The 27,975-nt window shown below is 36.4% G+C and overlaps 1 protein-coding gene across 1 annotated transcript; it reads left to right on the top strand.

Annotated features, from left to right (window-relative positions):
• On the top strand, positions 1–27,956 carry UGP3 (UDP-glucose pyrophosphorylase 3). The gene is made up of 17 exons (XM_077359215.1): positions 1–760; positions 3,364–3,544; positions 3,881–4,030; positions 6,641–6,802; positions 6,919–7,091; positions 7,398–7,464; positions 8,649–8,815; positions 15,652–15,810; positions 17,974–18,065; positions 18,166–18,260; positions 20,428–20,505; positions 24,284–24,379; positions 26,735–26,809; positions 26,901–26,989; positions 27,075–27,237; positions 27,324–27,384; positions 27,589–27,956. Exons 1-17 carry the CDS (start codon positions 102–104, stop codon positions 27,699–27,701), a joined length of 2,580 nt encoding a protein of 859 aa, XP_077215330.1. The 5' UTR covers positions 1–101; the 3' UTR covers positions 27,702–27,956.
• The last annotated feature ends 19 nt before the right edge of the window (positions 27,957–27,975 follow it).

The following is a 27,975-nucleotide window of genomic DNA, read 5'->3' on the forward strand; positions in this document are numbered from 1 at the left end:
TCTCGATGTATTTAAAAAAAGATAAAAAAAAAACTCCCTCTCTGTAGTATGTTCTTCTTCCCCTTGCCATTTCTGTCCGTGCACTCCTCTCTAATTAACGCATGGCGCGCACCCTCCCTATCCTACACCCCGACCTCATCTCCCCCTCTTCTCCCTCTCTCCCCTTCTTATCTTTCCCCATCAGAAGACCCCTCCCAAAACCTCCCTTTCCTTCTCTTTCCCTTCATCTTCCTTCCTTTTCTTCTTCTTTTCCTCTTAGAATCCCTCGAGTTTCCACAGCTCCAATCGAATACGCCCCCACTCCAAGCTCCGATTTCCACAAAGAAATCGCCCGTCTCCGCCTCCTCCGTTCTCGCCTTTCCAATTCCCCAAACTTAGAAGACAAAATCCGTATTCTCGATTCCGATTCCAGAGTAATCAAATTCTTCCACACTCGTAAAGGATTCTCTAGGGTTTTGTCCTCACTTCATCTTGAAGACTTCAATCTTTTTCTCCTCAAATGCCTAGTCGCCGCCGGCCAACAACACGTCCTCGAGTGCTATGATCCAGCCCGGCCTGAATTTGAGTCCGAGCAAAGCTCGATTAAGCTCGCGTTCTCTGTTTTGATTGGTATGATTGAGAAGTGGGATGTGAGTGAAAGTAATGGGGCGAAAAAGCGAGATTTAGTTGGGAATGAAGAGATGGTTGTGTCCTTGAAGAAGCTTTTTAAGACATTGGGGGAGATTGAGAAGTTTTATGATTGCATTGGGGGTATTATTGGGTAAGCTAATTTTGAATTTCTATACTTTTTAAGTCTTACTTGATTAATGTGAACATGGATCTAATTGTCAAACAACCAATTACTCCAAAAGCTTAAGCTATTAATTATAGTTAGTGTTATTTAATCATTTATAATTCAACACGCCCGTGCACGTGATTTTTTAATATCAAGGAGTTATTGGGTTTTGAACCCAGGACTTGCCGTGTGGCAATGGCTCTGATACCATGTGAAACAACAAATTACTCCAAAAGCTTAAGCTGCTAGAATTGGTGTAATTTAATCATTTATACTTCAACACTAGCATTAAATTTAGCATTGCAAATATTCAAATATATGTCAACCAGTTTCCTACTTTATCTAATTTATGTTTTCCTTATTTTTCTTCTTAATTTATCCAAATATTTATCAATTTCAAGTTTTTCTAACATTAAACATTTGTCATAGTATCTTCCAATTTCAATACATACTTGAAACCAATGGCTGTCTGTTTTTCTCGTCTGCCTAATACTCCAATATATATATTATTGTTGTTATATTGTATCTTATGCTTGATGCCTACATCTATAAGTTCGAATTGCTATATCATTACCTAGTAAAAGTGGAAAAATCGCATGCATCACGGTCTTTCCTTTTTTGGGGTTCATCTTATATTTATTTGTTTCTTTCCTTTTTTTGTTGCTTGTATTGACCATCTTGGTCTTTCTTGGTTTTTAATGAAATCCTCTGCCATTAAAAAAAATAAATCGCATGATAGTTGATTCATAGAGTGTGACATATTTGAAACATGATTCTTTTTATGACCAACAAAAGCGTACATGCAGTATGCATTATGAGTATTAATACCGTATCATTTTGACATGGTACATTGTGTTAAGAGTTATTTCCATCTCACACACCGCTTGAGGAGACGGGTTGATGAGCGATGGTGACAGACCCACAACCTATGTCACAAATATCTTTGATTTTTTAAAATATAGCGATTTTATTGTGATATTTTAATAAAACGACAAATCCTGAAATAATCCCGACAATTTAAAAAATATACCGATATTTTCATTTACCGCGATAATATGATGATATTGTTTCAAAAAGAGGTTTTGTATTAAATTATAGATGGAGAAGATGGGGTCCTAAGGTTTTTGGTCGATGAATTGTAGAATGTAATAGATAAATATGAAGAGTCGGAGAGAGATTTTGGAGAGAAAGCTTATGCACGAAAAAGCTTTCAACTTGCCTTTTTCTGAACTCTATTGTACTTGAAGAAGCTTTTCATTCCTCCTCCTCCTCCATTTCCTTCTTATATTTCCTTCAAAATATCATTCACGTATGATACATGATGTAAATGGCCCCACATCCTTGTGTTAAAGTATAAAAGATTAAAAAGGCCTTTCTCCAACAGCTTAAGCTTTTGGAGTAATTGGTTGTTTCACATGGTATTAGAGTAAAGGTCTTGAGTTCAAACCTCCCGGATAGCAAAATTCCACATGCAATGGCCAAACCCAAAAGAGGGCCCACATGTGCCACGTGCAGGCCAACCCAAGAAAGAGGGGCCACACGTGAGGGTGAGTGTTAAAGTATAAAAGATTAAAAACGCCTTTCTCCAACAACTTAAGCTTTTGGAGTAATTGGTAGTTTCATACCTTGAATAGCATTTAATGTCATTTGCGCAATTCGTGCATTCTTGAGTAAACGACCAATAAGTTGTGACGATAAATGGTGTAACTACCCGTACGCTCTTGAATAAACATCGAGAGGATGTAATCAAGTGTTCACACTCGTATTTTCTTGTGTGTGCAGGCTTGTGAGTTTTACAGTTTTCGCTGTACAGAGCTCAACACATTGGGCTTACAGAAGTACTTAGTACTGCTGTAGCCTGTAGCTACTTTCCCTTGTTATGATTGACATCGAGATTATATTAAATTAGAGTTTATCATGATAACTTGTGTCCGTTTACAGATTCTTGATATTTCTCTAACAAATGGAATGCATTTTTTTTCATAAAGTTCTGTGCTTTGTAACAGTCCATCAACATCTTGGGTATTGATTGCAGTCACAAATATTTTTCTCGCGAATTTCTTGAGAAAGGGTTTATCTTGGGGTATTGTTTGGGTTTATATCGGCAAAAAGTTGGAAAAATAAAATATATAAAAATATTAAATTTAAGAACAAAATTAGTGCAAACAATTATATTGAGAATTTATCGGGATATTGTTGCGATAAAAAAAAAAATGAAGATATCTCGGCGTTTTTTCAGATCTTGGCAAATTTTTGATATTTTGTCGCTAAATTGCAAAATATGGGAGATAATTGTGACTATGATATTGATGAAGCTCATGGTGAGTGCCCCTTTCCGCCATGAATCATAGGTTTGAATAGGGTGAAATTTATTGTTTTAAACTCCGGGTCAAGTTAGCATTGTCTTGTTTAAGCAATGAGAAAATGTTACATGTTGAGGCTTTTATCCAGAGATATCGATGAGATATACATTCCATTGTTTTCATCAATCTCATTGCAAACTAATCCTTGAACCATTTCAACACTAACGATTTCAGCTACTTGAAGTCAGGACTATTTGGTTAACTTGCTGTAGATATTTAAAGCAGATATCAGATAGTGGTATTAGAGCTCCTTTCAACATCAAAAGCAGAAAGCCTGAGCATGGACTGGTCTGTTGATCTGGATGAGTCGATGAAATGCCAATTTAAAGAAATTCATGTTCCTAGGGGGCTTGATCTTTCTGAAAATAGTGAATATGCATCTCAAGCAGCCTTATGGGGAATTGAGGTTAGCTTTCAACTTCCTTTCTTCGAGTACGAAGCTGGGTGTTCTCAAGTGCGGAGGAGTTGAAAAGGCCATGTGTTAACTTTATGGGATTTGCTAGGGACCATTGCAGAAAGGCATTTCGCTGCTGGCTGTTTCATGTGAGAGCAGCCACATAGGCTCACTTTTCAGCAGATTTTGTCTTATTCATTTAATTCATCTGAGGTGGCTGCTCTCACATGCAACAGCCATCTGCGAAATGCCTTTCTGTGATGGTCCCTAGAAAATCCCTAACTTTATATATATCAAGGTTTATCAGAAATTATGCTGAAAACATAATCCAGATTTCTTCATTTCCAGGGCCTTGAAAAACTGGGTGAAATTTATCCTTTGGGTGGCTCTGGGGACAGGCTTGGTTTGGTTGACCCTGACACGGGTGAATGTCTTCCTGCTGCAATGCTTCCTTATTGTGGAAGGACTTTATTGGAAGGGCTTATACGAGATCTTCAGGTATTTTAAATTCTTTTTGTTAAATTTTTTTGAAACCTTGTGATATTATAAGCTTCAAATAATGCAAATGCTGTTACTGAAGGCGAAGTCCGGTTTATATATTTTTTGCTCCTGAAATGTTTATATGTTTCAGATGTCTATTTCATGAGTGTTTGCAAATCTGTGCATACCATGTATCACATGTTATTGTCTTTCCAGCTAACTTTTAAGTGGCATCAGTTTTTTCTTTAGTGATATTTCTGCTTTTATGCCTTTCTTATTTGCTTCATTTGAGTATTAAAGGTGGCTTCCATCTCATGGTACATAAATAGTTGCCACTGTTTAAAAACATGCCGGACCATCATTGGCCTGCCCTAACCAACCTATTTTTTTTATGAAGTCAATTAAAAACACAATCAAATCGCCCAAGTCAATAAAAAACACCTGGTTAATCATTGAATCATTCAATTCAACCCAATTTTTCTTGGGTGAGTTTGTGAATTTTCATAAACATTGATATTGGCATTCTGCATCATTTGTATTGTAATATTGTTTACTATACCCTCTTTTATGGAGGAAGGCATTTGACTAGCACTGCAAATGAATTCATATTAGACTAAAGTCGCCTTTCTAGAATGATAGGACTATGAGATGGGAAACATAATTAAGGTTTCTTCCATGGAAAATATTTCAAGACTAGCAAGCATGCTTAGAAATTATATCAGGCTTTGGTGCTTGTGAGTAGACATGTCACTATTAGAATTCGAGTATTATTTCTACTGTCTTGGATAATTTGGTTTTCATGTTTTGCATCCTTGGTATGGAACATGGGTTATACTGATTCATTGATGTTTGCTTTTCATGTTTTACATCCTTGTTATGTGCATGGGTTATACTGATTCATTGATGTTGTAACAAAATATCTAAAACCAAGTAAAGAAGTAATAGTGGCAGTCCCCTAAACCACAAATTAGTTACTGTTTGCAACAAATTTCACATGCATGAAAAAGATAATCATACACATGAAATGCATTGAGATCAAATTTCCCTCTCATGAGAAGAGGTTTTATTGATTTTGGTAGGGATCGTACACTTCCGGCTTTATTGGCCGTTAATTACATTTCTTGAAGAAAGAAAATACCTCAGATTATCCATCAAGAGGTTCCCTATCTAAATACAACTTTTAATTAATTATCCTCCAGAAAGATTTGATTTTTATTAGTCTTGGGGACTTTCTTCATCTTTTCAAACTTTCTTCATGAAAGAGAAAGGTCTTCTTCCCCGAAGAAAATTTGCAAAAGAAAGAAAGAAAGAAAGAAAGAAAAAGAAACTGTTAGCCAAATATTTTCTCACCTTTCTCCTTCTCTTTCTTTTGTTTCTCCTTTCACGTAGCCTTTTCTCCCCCGAAGATCCGATCATTTGCCGAATGATCTTCCCTCTATTTATGGAATTCTTTTGAAGTGGTTAGGCAACTGCCACCTCACTTATCTCTCAACTTCACGATCTCCACTTCCTCTTTTGTGGGGAGTTACGTAACTCCCTTCTTTTTTTGAAAAGCGGATCACTCATCTCTTCCTTTTGCGAGAATTATTTTGCTCCCTAAAATTTAGGGATTTCTTTTCCCTTAGTCGTGGGCTCATTTTTTATTTTAACTTTTATGTTTATCCTTTTTTACTTTAAGGAATAACATGATGCGTAACCACTCCTTTTCTCTCTCTTCTTATTTTAATAAGAGATTTTACTATTGTTAAAGTATAAAAGATAAATAATGCCTTTCTCTAACAGCATAAGCTATTGGAGAAGTTGGTAAGTTAACATGGTATCAGAGCCAAAGGTCTCGAGTTCAAACCTCCCGGATAGCAAAAATCCACATGCGATGGTTGGCCCAAAGTGGGACCACATGTGCCACGTGTTTGCCAAGTGGGCCACACGTGCGGGGGAGTGTTAAAGTATAAAAGATCAATAACGCCTTTCTCTAACAGCATAAGCTATTGGAGAAGTTGGTAAGTTAACAACTATTATGCCCTCTTTGTAAAATATCGAGTCCAACAGTTACTAATGTGGTGTGACTTGCATTGCCTCACTACTTTCTTATTTCATTGCAACTATAGTACTTCTCGATGGAATCACAAGTTTTCGAGCAATTCAGCAGACCAAATCCCCAAACCACTCATAGAAATAGAACAGGGAACAAATGTTGATACATTTAGGACCAATTCATTATTTCCGAGGACCAGATCGATCCGTTCCTCTATTAGTACCTCCATATTCTGTTGAGAATCAATAGGTTTGCCTTTTGATGGCTGTCATTTGGATACGGGCCGAGGCTATAGGGGCTTAGGCCATTTGGGATATCATTTCTGGGCTATTTGGATGCACTCGGATCCTTTCATGTAGAAGAATATTTGATGGGCTCGGATCCTTCTCATGATTTAATGTAGTGTGAATTGCATTGCTTCACTACTTTCTTATTTCATTGCAACTAAAGTACATCCCTAAGCTCTGAATGTCTGGGAAATATTTTTTAGCTTTTTTTTTCTGCTTGAGTAAACCCAATAAACATTTTGTTGCTGCTATGGATTTGACCTGTACTTTTTGAAAGGCACTTATTGATCTTTATATAATTGCCAGGCCAGAGAGTTCCTCTATTATAAGCTCTATGGGAAGCAATGCATCACCCCCGTTGCTATCATGACAAGTTCAGCAAAGAACAATCATGAGCGCATCATGGAACTCTGTGATAGTCTCAGATGGTTTTCAAGAGGCCGGTCGAGTTTTCAACTTTTTGAGCAGGTTTCATGTGTAGACCTATTAGCTTTTTCTTTTGCTCATATGTGAAATATGAACTCATTTTTTCGCCATGCTAAAAACAGCGCTCTTAGTAATTCAGTACTTTTGTATGATTCCAGCCTCTAGTGCCAGCTATTGGTGCAGAAGATGGTCAATGGCTTATTAGCAAGCCACTCACTCTAGTTTGCAAACCTGGTGGTCATGGTGTTATATGGAAACTTGCATATGACCAAGGCATTTTCCAATGGTTTTATGATCATGGCAGAAAAGGTGCAACTGTACGCCAAATCAGGTTAAATTTTTGGTTAATTTGTTTGGGAGGAGTTTATCTAAAATGAAGGGTGCCCTTGCAAAAAAGGGATGAAAGGGTGCCCCCATTGGTTGCAAATCATCGAAGTGCATTAAATGGGCTGAAAAGTCAAACAACAATAAAAGCACTTTGGTGATTTACAACCAATGGGGGCGCCCTTTCATCCCCTTTTTGTAAGGGCACCCTTTTCTTTGGAACTCCTCTTTGTTTGAACATGATAATCAACTTTTTATGGCTCAACAGACTTTAATGGAGTCAAGTAACTTTTGCTTGATACGGTGACTGCAGCAATGTTGTGGCTGCTACAGATTTGACGCTTTTGGCATTGGCTGGAATAGGTCTCCACCATGGAAAGGTATGACATACTTTGGTTGGTTATGTAAAAAAAAATACAAATGTCTGGTAATTATGATGTTCATTCTTTTCTCGAACATTTTCTGCTGCTTCACCATTAGCAATTACTTCATGAAAGTCTTAACTGTCAATAATTTTATAACATTGTGCATCAACCACTTGAAAATTGGCAGAACTAGGGGTTTTTCCAGTCTTGCTATTGAGGAAATGGAAGGCATTAAGGAGTATATCAAGGCATTAATGAGTTTTCTTCTGGGAGTTGATGTGAAAGTAAATGAAGAACAAGTTATAGATTTGATTTAGAGTTTGTAAAATTGAGGTGGCCCCCAAATCCCTTCTGTGCAAAGGAACAGAAGACCACCCGCACAAGGGGTAAGGGAATTTCAAAGCTTAACTCAAATGTGAATTACAATGGAAAAAGTGTCCTCGTATGGGGCTGAGAAAGGGGAGGGTGGTTGGATTTCCCTACCTTCCCTTATATCTGCTGGTGCATTGTATTCGTGTGGAATAAAGAAGCAGTTATCAGTTATTGGGACTGGATTCGATGATTGAAGATTTCTGTTGGTGATATTCTCTTCTATGGCTGATGTTTTGGTTGGGTTTTAAGAGGAAAGTATAAGAAAGTACAATGGCCAGTCTCCCCTCTAAGGACCCTAACTCTATGTCTGCACCACATAGAGTTATGAGGTATTACTGATCCCATGCCGATATGACATCCGATGCATAAGATTCGATTACTTGGTTGTGCGGTTCAATGATGTTGCCTACCAAATATCGTTCTTTACGTTAATGAAATGAAATGAAATGCAAATAATATCTTTCCATTTTTTGTCATTCCGATCATTTCGGTCTAATTTCGGTCAAAATTTCGGAAAAATAATGACGTAAAAGGAAATCATGTAGATTTTGTTTCGGTGGGGATGGAAATGGAAACATTTCGGTCGTTTCGTGGAAATTTAAAACCATATTCATTAGGTCTCTTTGAGGCTTGCAATTGTTGCTAGCAGTACTTTTATATAGACCATAATTATTGAACTTGTTCATTTGGATGCTGGTTACGACTGCTAGTGTTGCTCCTTTTTTTTTATGCTGGTTACAACTGCTAGAATTGCTCCTTATATAAGTTTTTTTTGCTGTTCTTGTCTAATATTTTCATATCTATCTAATATTTTCCACATTTTGCAGAAATTGGGTTTTGCATCCTGCAAGCGAGAAGTTGGAGCTACTGAGGGAATTAATGTTCTCATTGAGAAAAAGAATCTCGATGGGCAGTGGGCATATGGCCTCACATGTATTGAATACACGGAATTCGGAAAGTTGGGTATCACCAATGCAGCCATTTCTCCTGACAGGTATGTGATTTGGTTGTTACATATGATCGAAAACTACTCTTAGTGAGTGTGAAAGCATCATTCATTGTTTGGATTTATGGAAGCAATGGGTTGTTTCATTGTTTTTTCCACCGTAGTTTGTTACCTGTAATCTGTTCTATTTCTCCAACCAGGCATATGATATGTTTGTCAAATTAGGAGGTAGAACATTTGAATAGTATTGACACATCGTTAATACTTTAGTTTAATGAAAATAATGGGTGGCTTCATTGATACTGCATTCTTAGTCTTACGGTCTTACCACATCCGTCATAACATTTAGTTTGTCATATCGACTTGTAAATGCTTCGAATCTTCTCACATAATGCGCCAAAGTAATTTTTTGCATTGGGGGGATGGCACGTTTGAGTGAAAATTGTTGGTGTCACTCAATAGTATACTTGTATTTATCTGGGGCCTATGTGCACTAGTGTTGTATATCAATGTGTTTATTCAAGGTAGATGAAAGAATCGATTACGGTAAGCAGATTCCTGAAGTTTTGATTTGACATACCTATTTTGAGCTACATTGTCTAAAGTTAGCAAAGAGCAAGGTGGAATGGCGATAATTTTAAAGGGCAAGGACGGTGCTAAGGAATGGGCTCAGCGATTGAATCATGGAGCCTATGGAAAATTCATATCTCATCCAAAATATAGCCACAAGAATAATGAGGAATAGAAGAACCTGTGGTGTAGCTGTTCAAAGATTGCCTTGTTATTGGACAAGCCAGTTAGGTGAGAGGCAAGGAGATTAGATGAATCCTTCATGGCAAAATGGGTAGATAACATCGTATCATTTGAAGATATGTGTAACGACCCGGATTTTCAGAGAAGTCTAAACTCGGACTGTTAACAAAAGATAAGAATTTTTTTTTTTTTTTTTTACAAATTTGAAAATTCATTTAAAAGCTTACTATAGAGTATTTGACATAATTACCAAAGACAGAAACAAACTGAGAATAAGATGAATAGCCGCGAAGGCCAAACGGCCACACCAATTACTCTATCCTCGCTCTTGCACTCCCCTTTTTATTTTCGATTTCTTCATTAGCATTTGTCTCAATGTCATCAATTGTAGCAAAACCTGTGGGGATTTTTGGTGTTAGTTCAAAGAACTATGTAGATTCATTCGGTACCTAAACAAATACAATTAAACAACTCTTGAATTTAAAGGCATACAACTTAATTCTATAGGTGAACATGTAACATAATTTATTTCTAAAGAAATCATGAACGGTAATAGGGGACTTGCTATGGCATAAATCAATTTAAAACTACTATTCTAGCAACACGACAACGTTTTACAAGTGAGAAATTTTTATTTTTATTATTATCATTATTAATGCATGAGACGACTCACCCAAGACAATCAAGCTCCCTTAGCTTGTTGTCCCGCCCTCAATACGTTCCACTACCTTCGTCTACAGGTAGTGGGCATGAGGGATTTTTTACGACGTGCTTAATAGCCACTCCGCCTCCTGACATCATTGTCTAAGATGATGCATTTACCGCCAAGGGGTGCGCTAAAACCCAAGGCCGGCTCGGAATTTCATTATTCCTGGACGACTCATACCTCCGCCCAATCCACTAAATTATTTTCCCAATACCTTTGTTTTTTACCAGTTTTTCTGGCATATCATCCGTATTCTTTTTTTTTTTCAATATCTTAAAGATATTTTTAGCAAATTTCTTGCTTCCCACATTTTTCTTTTTCCTTTAATAAGGAATCTTAACATTCATCTTTTTTTAAGCTACTGGCATAGCATCATTTTCCAATATTTGCTGCATGCTACTAATATAACCAAACACAAGAGCGAGATGCATATTAATAAGAAACAATCATCTTAACTACATCATTAGCATAAACAATTCTATGTCTACTAAGAATTTTCATTGCATGCATATAAATCAATCATTGCTTAAGAGTACAAGTTTAGGGCACCGTCACCTACCTTAGTTATTTGTGATGTGAAAGAGTAAGAATCCTCTATGTCTGAGTAGGGATTGCTACCGAATCTGAAACACAATGATATACCAAATTCTAAGTTTCCTCAATCCATATTTTCAAGTGACACACACACACCCCTGAGGCTTATGTGGGACCATATCCTTTTATTATTCTTAATTATCTTTGTTCATAATTACCTTTGGGTGATATCAATAGTTTATGGGCTGTTTTAACTCTTTAATTATTTTCTTTGAGGGCTGATTTTTACAATGTTTACCCGTGATGGCTGTTTTTTTTTAAACCACATATTTAAAGCATTGGAAAAAGTTACACATGTGGGATATTTTATCAAAACAATTGATATTTCCCATAAGTTTTACACATATGGTTGTCTATCTAAGGATATATATATATATATATATATATATATATATATATATATATATATATATATATATATATATATATATATATATACGTGAGGAATTTCTTGAAAAAAATTAAGGTCTTTGATAGTACTTATCATAAACATATATATATATATATATATATATATATATATAGTAAGCATACGTGAGGAATTTCTTGAAAAAAATTAAGGTCTTTGATAGTACTTATCATAAACATATAAATTTGATTTTTTTTTTGTAAGGAAGATATAAAATTGATACTAGTATAAACATGCAAAAAGTCAGCCACTTAGGGCTTTTAGATTCCACACACATGGGCTGGTTTAAAAAAAAATGATATTATCCATATTACACATCACTCAATAAATTATAAAAAAGAAAACCATCATCTTTACTATAAAGATCATCTAGGAATTTCAATTCGAAAGGAAAAATTACGTTCGTAACATATATCGTATTCTAGATTTAGATTCGAAAGAAAATAGTTATTTCTATGGTTTATTCGAAAGAAAGGGATTAAGGTTTCATTTATCTCTATCAATCTTTAAGATCATTTCTCATTAGGTTTTAATCTTTAAAAGGAAACAAACCCTAGATCATTAAAATCACAAAAACTTACATGGATCAAAGTGTTTGAAAAGCCCTCAAGGATCTCTTCTTCTCTTTTTTCTCTTTCCCTCTTTTCTCACTCTCTCTCTACGGTTTGGGTGTGCGTGAGAGGGGAGAACCACATGAAGGGTCTTTTATAAATCCTAGCTTTCCTTTTTGTTTAGAGTTGTTTCCTAATCAACTACTAATAGTTAGTAAGTTTCCTAGGCTCTCTAGGTCTCTTTACATTTTATCTTATTACTTAACGTAATTAAAAAGAAAAATACTAAATTTTAATATTGGCACTCCTAAAAAATTGCCTAATAAGACAAAACTCGTAACTATGCCTAACCCTAATTGAAAAAGGTCATAACTTACTCAAATCACGTCCGAATCGCTAAATCTTGGGTCCGTTGGATAGGTATTCGAAATACCTATCTACTGGGACCAAAATCATGTCTAACGGACAAGATCTGATGCCCCAAAAATTGGTTATACTAAAAAAAACGAAAATACACTGTGATTTTTGGTCTAGGGATCTACGGTCCAGATTTAATTAAGGTTATTAACTTTCTAGGCCCGTGTGGGGCCGAGTCTTTGCAATATGCAACTCTGCATGAAGCCAACATGAAGATGGTGCGTACAAAACCATGTGTTATAAATGGATATCCTTTTTGGGGTATCGAGTGTATCAGAAAGCAAAATGATTTCCTTCTAGCCAAATGGCGGTGGAGAATTTTTATGACAATGATGAATTATGGGCTAGAATAATTTCTCCATATATCAGAAGCCTGGTTTGAGCATTAGATTGGGATGCAAATGGTTCCTCTATATGGGCATTCTTGGAAAAAAGATCTCAAAACTTTTAAAGCGAGCATTAATCTTAGTGTTGTAAATGGATCATACAACTATTTCTAGCTTGTTAACTGGTGTAAGGCTCTCTCCTATATTAAGGGAGGGTTTATCTATGAGAGCCTCAATGAGTCTTGCCTCTATCTAATTGTTTGAGTTATTTGTTCTTCCAAAGAAGTGTTTCAATGATGGAATATCTGGTTCCCCGAGCAAAATGGTTAGTATTCGGTTAAGTCCTACTGCCTTCGGAGCTTAGGTTTCCCAATATCCTGAATTCTCTTGGTTGGAAATGCATTGAAAAATTCTTACTAGCAACTAGTTTCGTAAAAGAAAAATTCTTTGGTTTATTCAAGGTCTCTCCAAGTCTTAGTACTTTCTTTAAATTTAGCGAATTTTGGCCTTGGTGGTGTAGACCGATTGGTAATAACTAATAAGAGGCTTTTGTGCCTATGGAAGATCCTTTTCCTGTCAACTTTATGGCATATGTCGAAAGTAAGAAATCGTTGTGTTTCAAAGGAAACAAAAATAGCTTGGGCAAGATAATTAACAACATAATGGCCGATGGCTTGGAAAGAGCTCCTAAATCTCCTTCAAGAAATTATTAGCTATTGGATCTCAATTTGCATGGGTTACAACCTGTATTTTCTCAATTTGCATGGGTTACAACCTCTCTTTTAAACGTCAAGATATTTGGGTAGCCCTATCCCTCCTCTCTCTCTCTCTCTTAATGGTGGCTTGAACTCAACCTTGATGGGAGCAACATAATTATCAATTATTGACAATGTAGAAAACCGCAAATCTGGTGTAGGACCTGTCACGAACCTAATGATAAGGTTGTCTTGGATTTTGCAAGCCCTTGTGGGGTGAGTCACACGGGTAAGACCGAGGCTAGTTTAACATGGTGTGATATTATGTAGATAGCAAGGTTTGGGAAGCAATTTGTGGGAAGCCAACTCCCTCAACGCCGTAAGATACCTTAATGAAGAATCCCATCCTCCTTGGCTTTTGAGAAGGTACTTTAGAGATTTTAAAGTGTTAAAGTATAAAAGATAAATAACGCCTTTCTCCAACAGCTTAAGCTTTTGGAGAAGTTGGTAAGTTAACATGGTATTAGAGCCAAAGGCCTCGAGTTCAAACCTCCCGGATAGCAAAAATCCACATGCGATGGTCGGCCCAAAGTAGGACCACATGTGCCACGTGTTTGCCAAGTGGGCCACACGTGCAGGGGAGTGTTAAAGTATAAAAGATAAATAACGCCCTTCTCCAACAGCTTAAGCTTTTGGAGAAGTTGGTAAGTTAACATAAAGATTTTGTTTTTTTAAAGTTTTGATGAGTTTCCTTCACCCATATACATCGCGAGGCAACTCAAAGGCCGGAACACTACTATGATACCCATATACGGATACTCATACAAATATGGATGCAGATAAAAGAATGGAGATACAATTCAGTATTTTCCAAATTGTAGGACACAAATATGGATATGGGTATCATATACAATGAGATAAAAGTATAAAACACAAGACATGTATCTGTAAACAATAAAACTTTACTAGATTTAACTTGAAAATGAAATTCATAATAAATTAAATATAGGATCAATATGACTCAATTATAATTGCAAATATGCAACTCTAAGAAGGAAAGGGCATGATAACTAATTAGAAGAGAGGAAATATGTTGGAAACATGACACTTATTTTGACCAACAGAAGTATCCATGAAGTATCTGGTATGAGTATCGATATCATATCATGTCGAACAATATATGTTGGGCAAGTATTTAGGTATCATAGATACACTTGTCAATTTTGGAGTCTCTTGTACATATTTAGTTCTCTGGCACTTTATGCTAGATTTGTAATCATGTTTTGGTAATATGACAGTTACCCTGACAACACACAAGATAATGTGAACCCCTCAGGTTTAGGGATTAACTGTGTCATGTAAATAAAACAACCCATACCATTTAATAATGATCATTCCACTGGATGTTCTGTGAACACAAATCCTGTTCAGTATATATACCTACACACCCACTTGTCTGCTTACGGTCTCTATCCAAGTGACTGAGAAAAGGAACCCTATCTCATAACATAAAAACATGTGTCAGCTATAAAATAATGACATGCCCAATCATCATTATTAGTTGAGGACTATATTAGGTCTACAAGTGAAACATCATATCTCATGCCATGGATTCCTTAATCATAGGAAACCTTATGTGAAGTGGAAATAGAAATCTCTAGAAGGATGCTCAATGGAAAATACCTCCCAGTGGATGGCTCAAGCTCAATTCATGGTAATAAAGTTTCTTGTGATGATGCTGGTGAGCATAGCTTAGTGGACTCGGGTTGTAAGCATTGATCTAATTGACAATGTTGTATTACCTTATGCGGCTCCTGTTAGAGAAGCTTGTACTGTCCATATAGAATTTAGAACTGCTGTTATGATATAAAATATCTTGGTGGATGTTGGGTGCTCCAAGGTTGGATTGAAGGTGATTTTGTACTAATTTTCTGTTTTTATTTCCTTTTTTGTACAAGATCAATATAATTTCAAAACCAAGAGAACAGGATATATATAAAACTGATACAACGTCTCAATCACACAACATTCTCGAAAAACCAAAAAGAAACTTAATGGCAGGCACTTGATGCCACCCCAAATTACTACAATATACTCCAGAATTTTAGCTAAATGACTCTTCATTTCATTAACTTCTCCCTAGATGTGATTAAACAACAGACACCAAAAGCTTTAAGAATTTCCTGGTCTCTTTGGCGAATTATTGTTAGTGTAAATTATTAGTATCCAGTGGCTAACGTGTCATGTCTTCCTTGCCGTACTCTCATGGTTAAATTTTCTTTGTTTTGTGTAGCTACTGTTCTTATCCGTCCCTGTTATCATGTCTCCATTTTCTCAATGCATCCTGGCCTTCTTACAAATCTGTTTTCTGTTATATTTCTGTTAGAATGAGATTCTTAAAGTTCCATGTAAACCTTGTTCGTTGTGTTTAAGTTTGCAGGCAGAATTCCCTGCGAATACAAACATCCTATATGTTGATTTACCTTCTGCTGAGAAAATTGGATCCATAAAAAATTCCACTTGCTTACCTGGGATGGTACTAAATTTGAAGAAGCCTATTATTTATGTTGATGATCTTGGAATCCAGCGCAGGTAAATTCTTTCTCTTATGATGTTTCATTATAGTTTCCATTTTCATTATTAGTTTGAACTTTGATTTCGTCCTACTGTTAAATGATAATCATCTTAATTCTATTCAAAATGTACATGTGGGTTGTAGTTGATTGTAGATTTCAATAAGGGAGAAAATGTTAAAAGGAACCACTTTTGAAGAGATATCCCATGTTATGTGCATCAAACATGCGATCTAATGAAACTCGCACCTTTTTGTGGAGAAGGCTGAATTCCGTTGCTGCGATTGTTACTTATGAAATCTATAATTTATTATTGTCAACTTTTGCTTCTTGAGTTGTGACTTTTGGGATTTGTTTCTCTGTGTGGTTTGTTATTGTCGTCATTTTCTTTTCATACTTATATGAATTTTCCCTCTTAATTGCAATTTGCCAATTTCCATTTTCGTATGAAGTGAATTTTTTTTTTGACCGGCAATGACTTGCAATGACTAATCGTTATACTGATGCTTGTCTTTATCGGTCTTAGTGACATGTAGTCATGTCTTATATAGCATATCCCATTCAACATACATCAAAGTTTAACTAAACATTGGCAATTACAAAAGGAATGTCTATAATGAGAACCAGACCCCATATTGGTTCATCCAGTAGTGCGTACCATTATTCTGTATGTCTATTAAAGACTTGAACTCCATTTCATCTGTTCATCTTATTAATGGTATTTTATTGTGGGCAACTTCAGTTAGCATGTCTCTTTCGACATAAGGGTATTTCGGGTTTCTTTGTAATGTGTCACAACGGGTGACATAATTGTGACTAAGTGGAAGTTCATCATATAATTGAAAATCATGGGAGAGAGGGAGGGGGGAGAGGGGAGGGGGCGAGGGAGACCAATTTCAAATCGTCCCTTAGTTTCCTCCATCTCACAATTTCTTTCATGTTTCTTCATCCTTTTTATTCTTCAAATATTTTTATCTGGCATCTTGTTTGATTCGTGGATATTTTCTCTTATAGCAGTACAACTATTCTAGTAGTCATAAGGATTTCTTCTTCTATCTCTGTTGGAGCTCTAAACCAGGGTTGATTTTATTCCTTCTTTTGTTGTACTTGTGATCGGTTTACGACATTGAAGTTTCTCATTGGATGGAAGGAACAAATCTCTGATAACACCATAGTTACCCTAGATTTGAAAACACCAAACTCCAATATGCAAATGGTAGACTATTGTCACAATTCAATTCCAGACCAAAACAAGAACAAGCAAGTATGTAAATGGAGCACAAATGGATTACTAATGAACTGTAAGAGAAACAAAAGTCAGAGCTGAATATCACAAAAAACGGTTCTCAAATGAACAACTCATGTACCAAAACCTAATACAGTTTGTAGTGATTTCGAAAGTGATCAGGCCTTGAAGGCACCTCACCAAGAACAAGGTTCAGCTTTGTTTTCTGGGCATGGGTGGACGAAGGAGAGGGGATCAACCAGTGCACCATATAGAACCCAAAATTTTGTCGTTTTCCAAATTCCCCACTTCAAAACCTTTATCACCCCCTCGCTTAAAACCCACACTAAAAACATCCCCATAATCTGAGCCCGCATCAGACCTTAAAAAGTGCTACATTATAGAATATTTGGCGAATCATTGTTCTACCATTTGAGGATGGCATTTTTTTATCATTTCTGGATGATGAATGGGTTGCTACATCCTTCCTGAATCTTTACAATGTATCGATAAAATAGGTTATGTGGCTGAAAAATGGAATGTGGAAATAAATTGTTCAGTCTTGAAGATCTTCTAGTTGATCCACTACTTTTTACTTAAAACTTATCGTGTGTATGAGACTTGGCACATTTACATCCTAATAAATTCTATATTACTATATACCACTTGGTTTCTTTATAGTTTTCCATTAGTTGAATGCCTATGATTGTCTTTGTTCTCCCGGACCTGGTTGATGTTGTTTCCTTCTTTGGTACAAACCCTCTACTTCTAATTATATTTGGTAGAACACATTGCATAATTTTTTTCTGTGGTATAGTATGTTACATTAATTATGTCTATCCTTTCTTGGAGCATAATATCGGCATTCTGCTGTCGATAAATGAAAATATCACAATATAGAACTGATAGCCCCATTTATGTTTGGCTCATAATAACCTATTATCTCTCATGTGGCAGTGTCCCTGGTGGCAGATTGGAATGTACAATGCAAAACATTGCTGATCACTTTTTAAATTCATACTCATCTAGGTGTTATAAGGGTATAGAAGGTATGTTAATTCTTCCTTTAGATGACAAGTTGGCATTGTATGCGAATTATCTAAGTTTCAGTTGTATTGACGGAAACCACTCATGCTGATGTATTTACAGATGGCTTGGACTCATTCATTGTGTATAATGAAAGGAAAAAGGTTACTTCGTCTGCTAAAAGGAAAAGAAAACATATGGACAAATCTTTGCACCAGGTTTGTGCAGTTCTTGTCGTTAATTTTGTATGTTGTAGCATTCGTGTGACATATCTTCTAGCTTTCTTTTGGTGAAATACGCATTGAGCCTGTAGTCATTCAATTGTATGATTAAGTAACACAATAAATTTTTTTTTGAATGGGTCCTTTAACACAATAAATTGTATCATTTATATCCACTGTGTTTAGTATCAATGACATGCATCAATTTATTTTATAGTGAAGAAATCTCTGCCCTGTGATTCATTCAAATAACATTATGTGTTTCATTCTTTCGTGATAATTTGTTGTCATTCTATATGTGATTTATTATTTGAATACTTTATAATTTGCAGAAATTGCTATTTCTTAGGTTCTGGAGATTCTTTGGTGTTGACTTAAACTGGTCTTAGAGTTACAACAAGCTTTTTGATTTTGCACTACCAAGCTGCCTATTTTGATTTTTTATGTGATATTTTATTTGAATTCTTCATAGTTTGTAGAGTCAGGGTCAACTTGTAGTCTGATCCATCATGTTTGTAGTTGTGTCTCAAATATCGTTGTGTTTGTACGTCAATAGGTCATACTTCTCATGCTTATACACTTGGAGGAAGCAAAAGGAGACAAAGTAGTTATAAATAGAGAAAAAGACAAACTCGAGGATGTGATCTGAGTGAGGTAGCAGGAGCAGAGAGCTGAGTTAATTCCTGCTATGAGAGAGCGCAATGCAGTGCTAAAGAAACGATGACCAACTCTCGGTCTAGAGGTGGCCCATCAGCTTAGGAGGTGGGCTTTTGTTTCATCAGCAAGAGGTAGGAGTGGGAGGAGGAAGCATCAACAAAAGCAATAGAAACAGAAGTGGAGCCAATGACAGTGGCCCCAATGGCAACCTTTCTTTACAAAAAAAATTGCTAAACAGCGAAATCTTAACCAACCCTTTCTTAAGAACTTAAGATATTTTCAAGAGAAATATCACATTTCATATGTTATAATAATCTTCCATCTCATTGTGGAATCCCCATAGCACAAGGGTAGCAGCTACACCTGTTCGTCAGTTTACCAGCTTTCGTGAGCAGAGGGTGCACAGTCTCGACACTTCTGGAGAGGGATATATGGCACACAGAGGCAGCAACTGAAGTAACAGAGACAAAAGGAGGTGGAACCAACGAAACTGGGTTCAATGGAGCCCATTATACATGGAAAACTGCTTAACAAAAAAAAAGGGCGGCCCAGTGCACGAGTCTAGATGTACACAGCCTTACCCCTGCTTTGCAGAGAGGCTGTTTCCATGACTTGAACCCATGACCACCAGGTCACAATGGAGCAACCTTACCCGTGACCACCAGAAAACTTCTAAACAATAATAATAATAATAAACTTCTTAAGAAGCGAATGAGAGATTTGCGAGAGCAACATCATATTTCATATTTTATAATCATCTTCCAGCTGATAATAGATGAGGGTGGAGTGAAAGCGCCTTTTGCATACAAGGGATACAATAAATACCTTGATGAAGATGTTAACGAATTAAGAGATTGGATCGAAAGTTTTAAGGGTATGTGGGAAGAGAGGATTCACCATTATTTCTGACAATCTGATAGACTTACATTCACCATCTTGAGAAGTATGTGTTTATGTTTTTTATGTATTCTTTTTCTTGTTCAAGTTTTTTCATTATTTTTCACTTTCCATGGTTTTTAGTCAGCCATATATCTTTTCCTTTAAATATGAAGTGGTATTCTCACATTGGGAAAAGGAAAGTAGATAAATTGTATTTTGGTTTCATGTCTTAGATTTTGGAACTCTAGATTCACTTGTCAACGTGTAATGGTCCTAGACTGCTAGTGACATCCTAGAACTATGCTATACTGAATTCCAAGGCATTCATTTCCCATTTTCTTAGTTTTGACATCTCTGGGCCCACATGAATTATGAGCCTCCTTAGGCTGAGGATTTTTCCTGTTCCACCCAATTTACAGATGCATATCAAAATTGACTTGCAACTTCCAAGAGTCACGTAAAAATTTTAGCGTTCAGAGTCCCAAGAGTCTCATAAAATTTTTAGTGGTCAGAGTTCCTTAATGTGTATGTGAAATTTCCTTGGAGTTATCTTTGTGTAGTATAATAACTTGTTATCGACTTATCATCAACCCTGTGTTAACATGCTAAGCTTTGACTTGATGTACAGACCCCAGATGGTTCATTACTGGATATTATACGGAATGCCTCTGATCTACTTTCACATTGTGATATAAAAATTCCCAAGGTATGTATCTCTAATTTACTACCATGAAGTGTTAAGATTGAAGTTTTTATTGCACATTATGTTGAGTAAATGGCATCAAGACTATATCTTGTTTTCATTAATATTCTGTACTTGCTACTCTCTGTCAAGGTGCCTGCGTTTTATCCTGTTAATCAAGTACAGATGAAGCATTGCTGGTTTGACATTGGGATCTAATCCGTTTAGATTTCCCAAGGGATTGAATTTGGAGAGTATTTCACGTGATGTGGGGGAATTCAAGTCTCCAAACATTTGCTCGATATATTCTAAGCTTTAGCTTCCTTTGAGATCTCATACTCCTTTTTGTATTCATATTATGCACGTATCTGATATGTCAATTCATGTTGAGACCCGTGTATGCATCGAATCTTATGCTTCCTTGCCTAATATAGTGGGAATAACAAGAATGTGGTTGTTCTTTTAAGCTAAAGTGACAGGCATTAGTTATGACTAACTGGAGTTACTATTCGGATATGTAGATCACCAGAACCAATCTGTTCAATGTTGGCCATTCCTGATTGCATATACAAAGCATTTTCTCCCTCCGGAGAAACAAGGGATTCAGGATTACAAACTTTCAAACAACGTTAAGCTATCTTTTAACTGAAAATTTCTATTACAATCTTGATAGGAAAAGGAAATAATACCTCAACAAGGACAAGGTCTTTGTGGTTCATAGTTGTGAGGTTGGTGACATTTTTTTTTTTTTTTGAATATTTTGGTTTGGGATGAAAACAAAAAATGGAGACAGATGATAAATGGACATTATGCCTCAACAAGGAAAGGGTCTTGACGATTTATAGTTGTGAAGTTGTTGACAATTTTTTTTTAGATATTTTGGTTTGGGATGGAAAGAAAAGATGGAGACAGATGATATTTTGATTTGGGAAAAATGCAAAATGAATCTTGTGCAAGGGACTGTTTGTGCCACTAACTTCTTCATTATGATCTTGAAATTTCAGAACAGCTTTCAACTAGAATCCTAAGCTTACGCTCCTTCAATCCTGAAGTACTCCAGGACTGGAGTGATCTACTCAGATATTGACCAAGGGTTTGGACTTACAGGTAGCGCATTGCTCAGCTAGTCTTTTCCCCACACCGCATCAATCCCAGATTGATTGAATTTACTTTGTAACCTAATTCTTATACATACGAAGGAGCCTGGGTTCATCCCTGACAGATTGTTGCTGAGTCACATTGTTGAGTTGTGTGCTAAATCCCATGACATGAAGTATGAGAGATTGTTTTTATGTTGTATCATCCATTCCAGTTTATTTGTCTCTGTGTTCTACTTTATCTCTGTTAAAGTATGAAAGATAAATAACGCCTTTCTCCAATAGCTTAAGCTTTTGGAGAAGTTGGTAAGTTAACATGGTATCAGAGCCAAAAGTCTCGAGTTGAAACCTCCCGGATAGCAAAAATCCACATGCGATGGTCGGCCCAAAGTGGGACCACATCTGTGCCACGTGTTTGCCAAGTGGGCCACACGTGCTGGGGAGTGTTTAAGTATAAAAGATAAATAACGCCTTTCTCCAATAGCTTAAGCTTTTGGAGAAGTTGGTAAGTTAACAATCTCTATTTCAATACTGCATTTATATTCAAATTTAGATGAACTATTATGAGACAGCTGTGAAGCCAACTTGTGTTGGGCTGTAAAATACCTACCAAGTTGAAGGGAAAGTTTTATAAGACAGCTGTGAGGCTAGCCATGCTGTACGGCTCAAAATGTTGGGCCACCAAGAAGCAGCATGTGCATAAGATGAGTGTAGTGGAGATGCGAGTGCTTAGATGGATGTGCGGCCACACAAGGTTAGATAGAATTAAAAATGAAGACATCCGTAAAAACGTTGGGGTGACACCAATTGAGGAGAAGATGAGAGATCACCACTTAAGATGGTTTGGGCATATCCAACGCAGGCCTTTGGATGATTCAGTGAGAAGAAGTGACTCGTGCTAAGTTGATGGAGTAAAAAGAGGTAGGGGCAGACCGAAAATATGATGACAAATATGTTAATGAAATTTATCTAGGGATGTTCATACAGCAGTGTTCTAAAAAGTGCTGGGCGGAGCTGGGCAGCTGACTGACCTCCCAATGCCCAGGCGTTTTTAGGCGTTATTTATTTATTTTTTAGATATTAATATATTTTCATAATATCTTGCATTTTTTTATATAAATATAAATACTTGAATACATAACAATCCAAACCATTTTATGCATAAACACTAAACATTAAATAATAACAAAAAGTCAAAAACATAATAAGAAATTAAGCATAAAGTACTTAATAATTTACGTATTTAACAATACAACACAAATCCATGACAAAAAAAAGATTACAATCCAAGCACTTCTTCAGTCTTCACCAATTATTGTCCTCTCCCTCCAAGACCAAGACTCTATCTTCATCTGAGTCTTCAAACACAATCTCCTCATCCACCCCCTCATCCTCTGTCTCATCATCCAATTGAAAATTATCTTCATCAAGTTCTCTTACATTCTTGGGAATGGTACGAGAGGAAGAAGAAGAACTACCACCAACTCTTCTACTCCTCCGTGGTTCTAAAGCATCATCTGCTCTTTTAACGCTCAGGCGATGAAACCGCTTTTTTAAACGCCCAGGGCCTGGGCGGTGCGTTTTTTCTGCGCCCAGCGCCTAGGCGGCCGCCCAGGCCGCCTTTTAGAACACTGTCATACAGTAACTTCTAACTGGACGGAACTTGTGAGCAGCAATGTGATTACTAAAGTACCATCTAATGTGATTACTAGAGCAGCAATATAAATACCAAAGCCTGGCATTCAATTACGATTCCTACTGGTTTTTAGACAAAAACACTTCCCACAACACTAAACTATCAAATCTGTTCTTAATTGCAGTAGGATAAAAGCAACCTGAAACCCAGAGTTTTCGAATGGACCACTGGCACTATGCATGGTGAGGTTGGTAAGGAGCCAGCCTTTAGTCTATCCCTTTTTCCTTATGTCTGCTTTAGTCTTCAAGGATGCCGGGCTTGTGTTTGAGGAGGCTGTAGGTTCTCACGAGCTGCATCATATACTGTACCCTTATGAGTTTCATCCGATACATATGCCTCTGTAGAACTTTTTGGAATCTCTGTATTCTTTTCAAAAGCATTTCGTAATTATGCTTGAAACTTGGCTCAATATTTTTCAAATATGTAGCCTTCACGTACACTATTTTGCATTAAACTAAGAACTTGGAATGACTTGATGGGTAGACTAATCATTGCAGTATGACCCTTTTTCATAAGAATCTAAATTATGGAAGTAGGTAATCATCCATAGCATTTCTTAATCCTAAATGTGAACACACCTTGAAACTAGTCATGTATGGAGGATGAAATTTTAGCTTTCATTCCTGCTAAAATGGAACGATGAGTTTATGTCAATTTACTGAACAGACGGGGGTTTACAAACGATACAACATATGCCATAAATTGTTTTTCTGGAGTTTTATATGCTTAGTTATTCTCTGTTATTGTTCAAAACTTTGAATCTGTACATGTATAGAGTAATTCTTGTTGGGCTTGTCCCTACCTTCTGTTATGTGACTTTGTCAATCATTCAGGTTTGAAACAGATAGGGACACATGAATGGTTTGAAATAGATAGGGACACTTTGTTATATGACATCTGATTGATGGTATATTTTATTTTCCAAAGAGATTGAGCAAATAATGGTAGTGTATAGATGTTTTATACGGGCTGTACAACTATATGATATTTTTCTCCGTTGAATTGTTAGATTCAAGACAACAAAAAATATTTTCAAACTGGACCACCATTGCTCATTCTTCTCCATCCTGCTTTGGGTCCACTTTGGGAGGTCTCCAGACAAAAGGTATGGTTGCAATTTAGGGTTTCTATTTATCATTTACAAAAACAGCTATATTATATCGTTTATATATGATCTACTCATCTTACACATGGACCCAAGTCTTTCTTGAACCAATTAGTCAAAAATATTTCCCTCAAATATATTTTTTATTCTTTCCCTAAAATATCTAATGCTTGGAAATATAAATATAAAATGGAGATAATCTCAAAGTAAGTGATGGTAGGAGCAGCTTAATAAGGCAAGCAGCTTTGGGTAGTTGTAGTAGCCATGGTATAAAATTTCGGTCGAAATCCGAAATTTCGGATTTAGGCCGGGACCGACACCGAAAGTACCCTGATTTGGTGTCGGTCCTAAAATTTGGCTGAAATTGTGTCGGTCCCGAAATTCGGCTGAAATTTCGGCGAAATCTGTTTTTTAGTTTTTTCCCGGATTTTCAAATTTCGGCTAAAAAATCGGAAATTTCTCTTTTTTTCATCGGAATTTCGGCATTTTGGCCAAAAATTCGATTTCAGCTGAGGCCAAAACCGATACCGAAACCGAAATTTCAAACATTGGCTGTGGCTCTAGTCCTGTGTCACGAAGAGTCCTATCTTTTCCTCTTCTTATGCAGGTTTTAATGACCTTAGGGTGTTCTAACTGTTGCTCATGGTACTCCACTTCATCCTCAACTTCAATATGAGGTTGTACTTCATCACTTGGCCAGGGATTGCACTAGAGTTGGTCTTGGAGTCTGAACTGCGATGACCTAGAAAATTCTTATCCTAGGAAGATAGATCCAAATTTCCCTTAAAAGTTGATTTGTTGTCATCAAGGTTTTAAATTTCGGCTGAAATCCAAAATTTCAGATTTCGGTTTGGACCAAAATTTAAAAATTTCGGATTTCGGGTTTTATTTCAGCCAAAATTTGGTCATTTCGTCCGAAATGACTTTCGGTAGGGTCCGAAACCGAAATTTCAATCCATGGTTGTCATTGATGATGTAGATTTATTTTGGAATTTCTGATATGGGTATTGAATGTTTTGAACAAATGTCTCATTTTTTCTTGGCCTTTTAAAAATGGACTTTCAATGTGCTTATTTCAAAGGTTTAACTCCCGACACTCTTCTTTCAATACTGTAAGCAACTGAATCTTCTTGTTGAGTGATATATGAAGAAACCATATTGAGCTGAATTAGCTTGTTCTTCATTGCTCTTTGGTTCTTGGAGATTGTAGCGACTTTAGTAGACAAGGATGTTGCTTTCAAGGTTGAATGATTTCTGGAATAACATTGAACTTTAGAATGGTTTTTAGTTTTTTCTTCGTAGAGATCTCTGAGACCTCAGTGAACAAGAAAGATGTTTCAAGGTTAAGTTAGCATTTAACTCCATAGCACTAGCCACTAGTAAAGGATGGACTAAATCCGACCTTTCCAAATTGAGCTTTAGAATGTTCTTTAATTTTTCTTCCTACCGATCTCAGAGATCTCAATGAACAAGAAAGATTTTTCAAGGCTAAGTTAGCATTTGATGCCATAGCATTAGTAAAAGATGGACTAAATCCATCCTTTTCAACTATTTCTCTTTTAATGACCCCACAAGCCTTAAGGTTCATCCTTGATATGGTTTAGGGAAAACATCCTAGGAGAAGCTTTTCAGGCATGTGGGAAGTATCATTTCGGAACATGCCAAAAGAAATTGCTTCAGCAGATATGCTCTCAGACTTTAGGGGCAATGTAATCATTTTTTGCATGTTGCTCGAATATGGAGTGCGTTTCTTCAACTTGGATGCTGTGGATAAGTGGAATTAAACTTAAATTACGCAAACTCTTAAACTTTGAGACCATAACAGAATGCCCCATTGTGCATGCTAGAAATTTGTTCATAACAAATTTATGTGTTGGACGAAACACAAACTAACATTTTGAGAGCAAACTATCCTCTTTGAAAGAGGATCTATTAATTTTGTGACTTGAACATTCTTGGCCTCTGTCATTAATTACATTATAAAAACAATAAGAAAGGTATAACCTTATCCGTCATGAGTTTCTTTACAGTTTATATGTACTGCTTACAAAAAAATATGGAACATAACAAAGATACTCCCTTGGAAGTTTTTTCAGTTTTTATTTTCAACATTTCTTTTGCATGTTCCAACATCTTGGAAGAATAAGAAAAGGAACTCCTAAGACTCTTGTACATTTCTTTTACACTTTTCTTTTACTCCTACTAAAAGCTTACTAGCCAATAAGGGAAAAGGGAAAAGAGGGAAAGGAAGTCCTAAGACTTGTGTACTGTTAAAGTATATTCTTCTTTTAAAGATCAAGCAACATATGGTGTGCGTTAATATAAACTATTCCTTAGCTGTATTAAATGTTGCAGTTCTACCGAGGTTCTATTTCTGAAGGCTCTGAGCTACAGATAGATGTGGCAGAATTCTTTTGGAGGAATGTTCAGGTAGTCATCGCCTGAATTTTTTTCCGATTTTCTGTTTAATGATACATTCATTCAACGCATAACATGGACCGATTTTATATTTCCACTTCAGCTCGATGGAAGCCTAATCATTGTTGCTGAAAATGTATTGGGCTCGACTAGGATTCATGAAAATGAACCAATACTACAGTATGGCAATAGGTATATATTGGATTTGTTCACATAAAGAGTAACTTTCCAAAACATTCCATTTGAAACTGATGAATTACATTGCTTATTGTGCAAGGTGTGCGAGATGTAAGTTAAAGAATGTCACGGTCTTGAATAAAGGAATTGACTGGAAGTCTGCTGAGAATGTGTATTGGAAGAATGATGTTAAGCGATTTGAGACATTAAAGGTCATATTGCACGGAAATGCTGAGTTTGAGGCAACAGATGTAACTTTTCAGGTAAAAATTACATGCCGGAGCTATAGAATTTCTTTGATCTCTTTTCCTTGATGGAATTCTGAGACCTTTTCTATTTTCATATTCAGGGAAATCATGTATTTGAAGTTCCAAGTGGTCACAGGCTACAAATTACTACAGGAAATTCAGGTTCTTAAAGCTAGAATTCCTTTAACTGTGTGGCATATACCTTGCTTCATTTACTGAATTTTTAAATTTACATCAAATCAGTGTTTAAAAACTCGGGCTCGACAGGAACTCAGCTAACGTAAAACCGAGTCAAGCCAGGCGAGTCAATGATTAATGCATCTGCAATTCTTATGAATTCCTTTGTGATTTCCATCTGCAATTCAGGTTTATCAGCTAAGTTAGACCCAATAAAGAGTGAGATGATGGATAGAGGAAGCTGGTTCTGGAACTACAAGCTAAAGGGAACACACATTCACTTGGAAATGGTAGAGTTGTAGCGTTCTAATCAAACCTGGCCTTACCAACTATGAATTGGACTACACAGATTGACTCAGAAGATCTCCTTCTCATCTCGAGCCCATTCATCATTCGTTGGTTGAACGAACGTTCAACCTCTCACATGTAACTTATGTAATAAGATGTTGATTCTCAAGCTGTGCAAAATCCTTAAAGGTTCCATCTGTTCATGGAACCTAAATGTAAAAGCAGGACGATTTCAGTTGATGAATAATGAAAGTTATTCATTCTTTCCTCTTTCAGGAATCTCCAGAG

Source organism: Tasmannia lanceolata, unplaced genomic scaffold (assembly GCF_043159265.1).
Source record: "Tasmannia lanceolata isolate RefF3 unplaced genomic scaffold, GAP_Taslan_0.1 ptg000018l, whole genome shotgun sequence".
In the NCBI taxonomy this organism is placed as follows: Eukaryota; Viridiplantae; Streptophyta; class Magnoliopsida; order Canellales; family Winteraceae; genus Tasmannia; species Tasmannia lanceolata.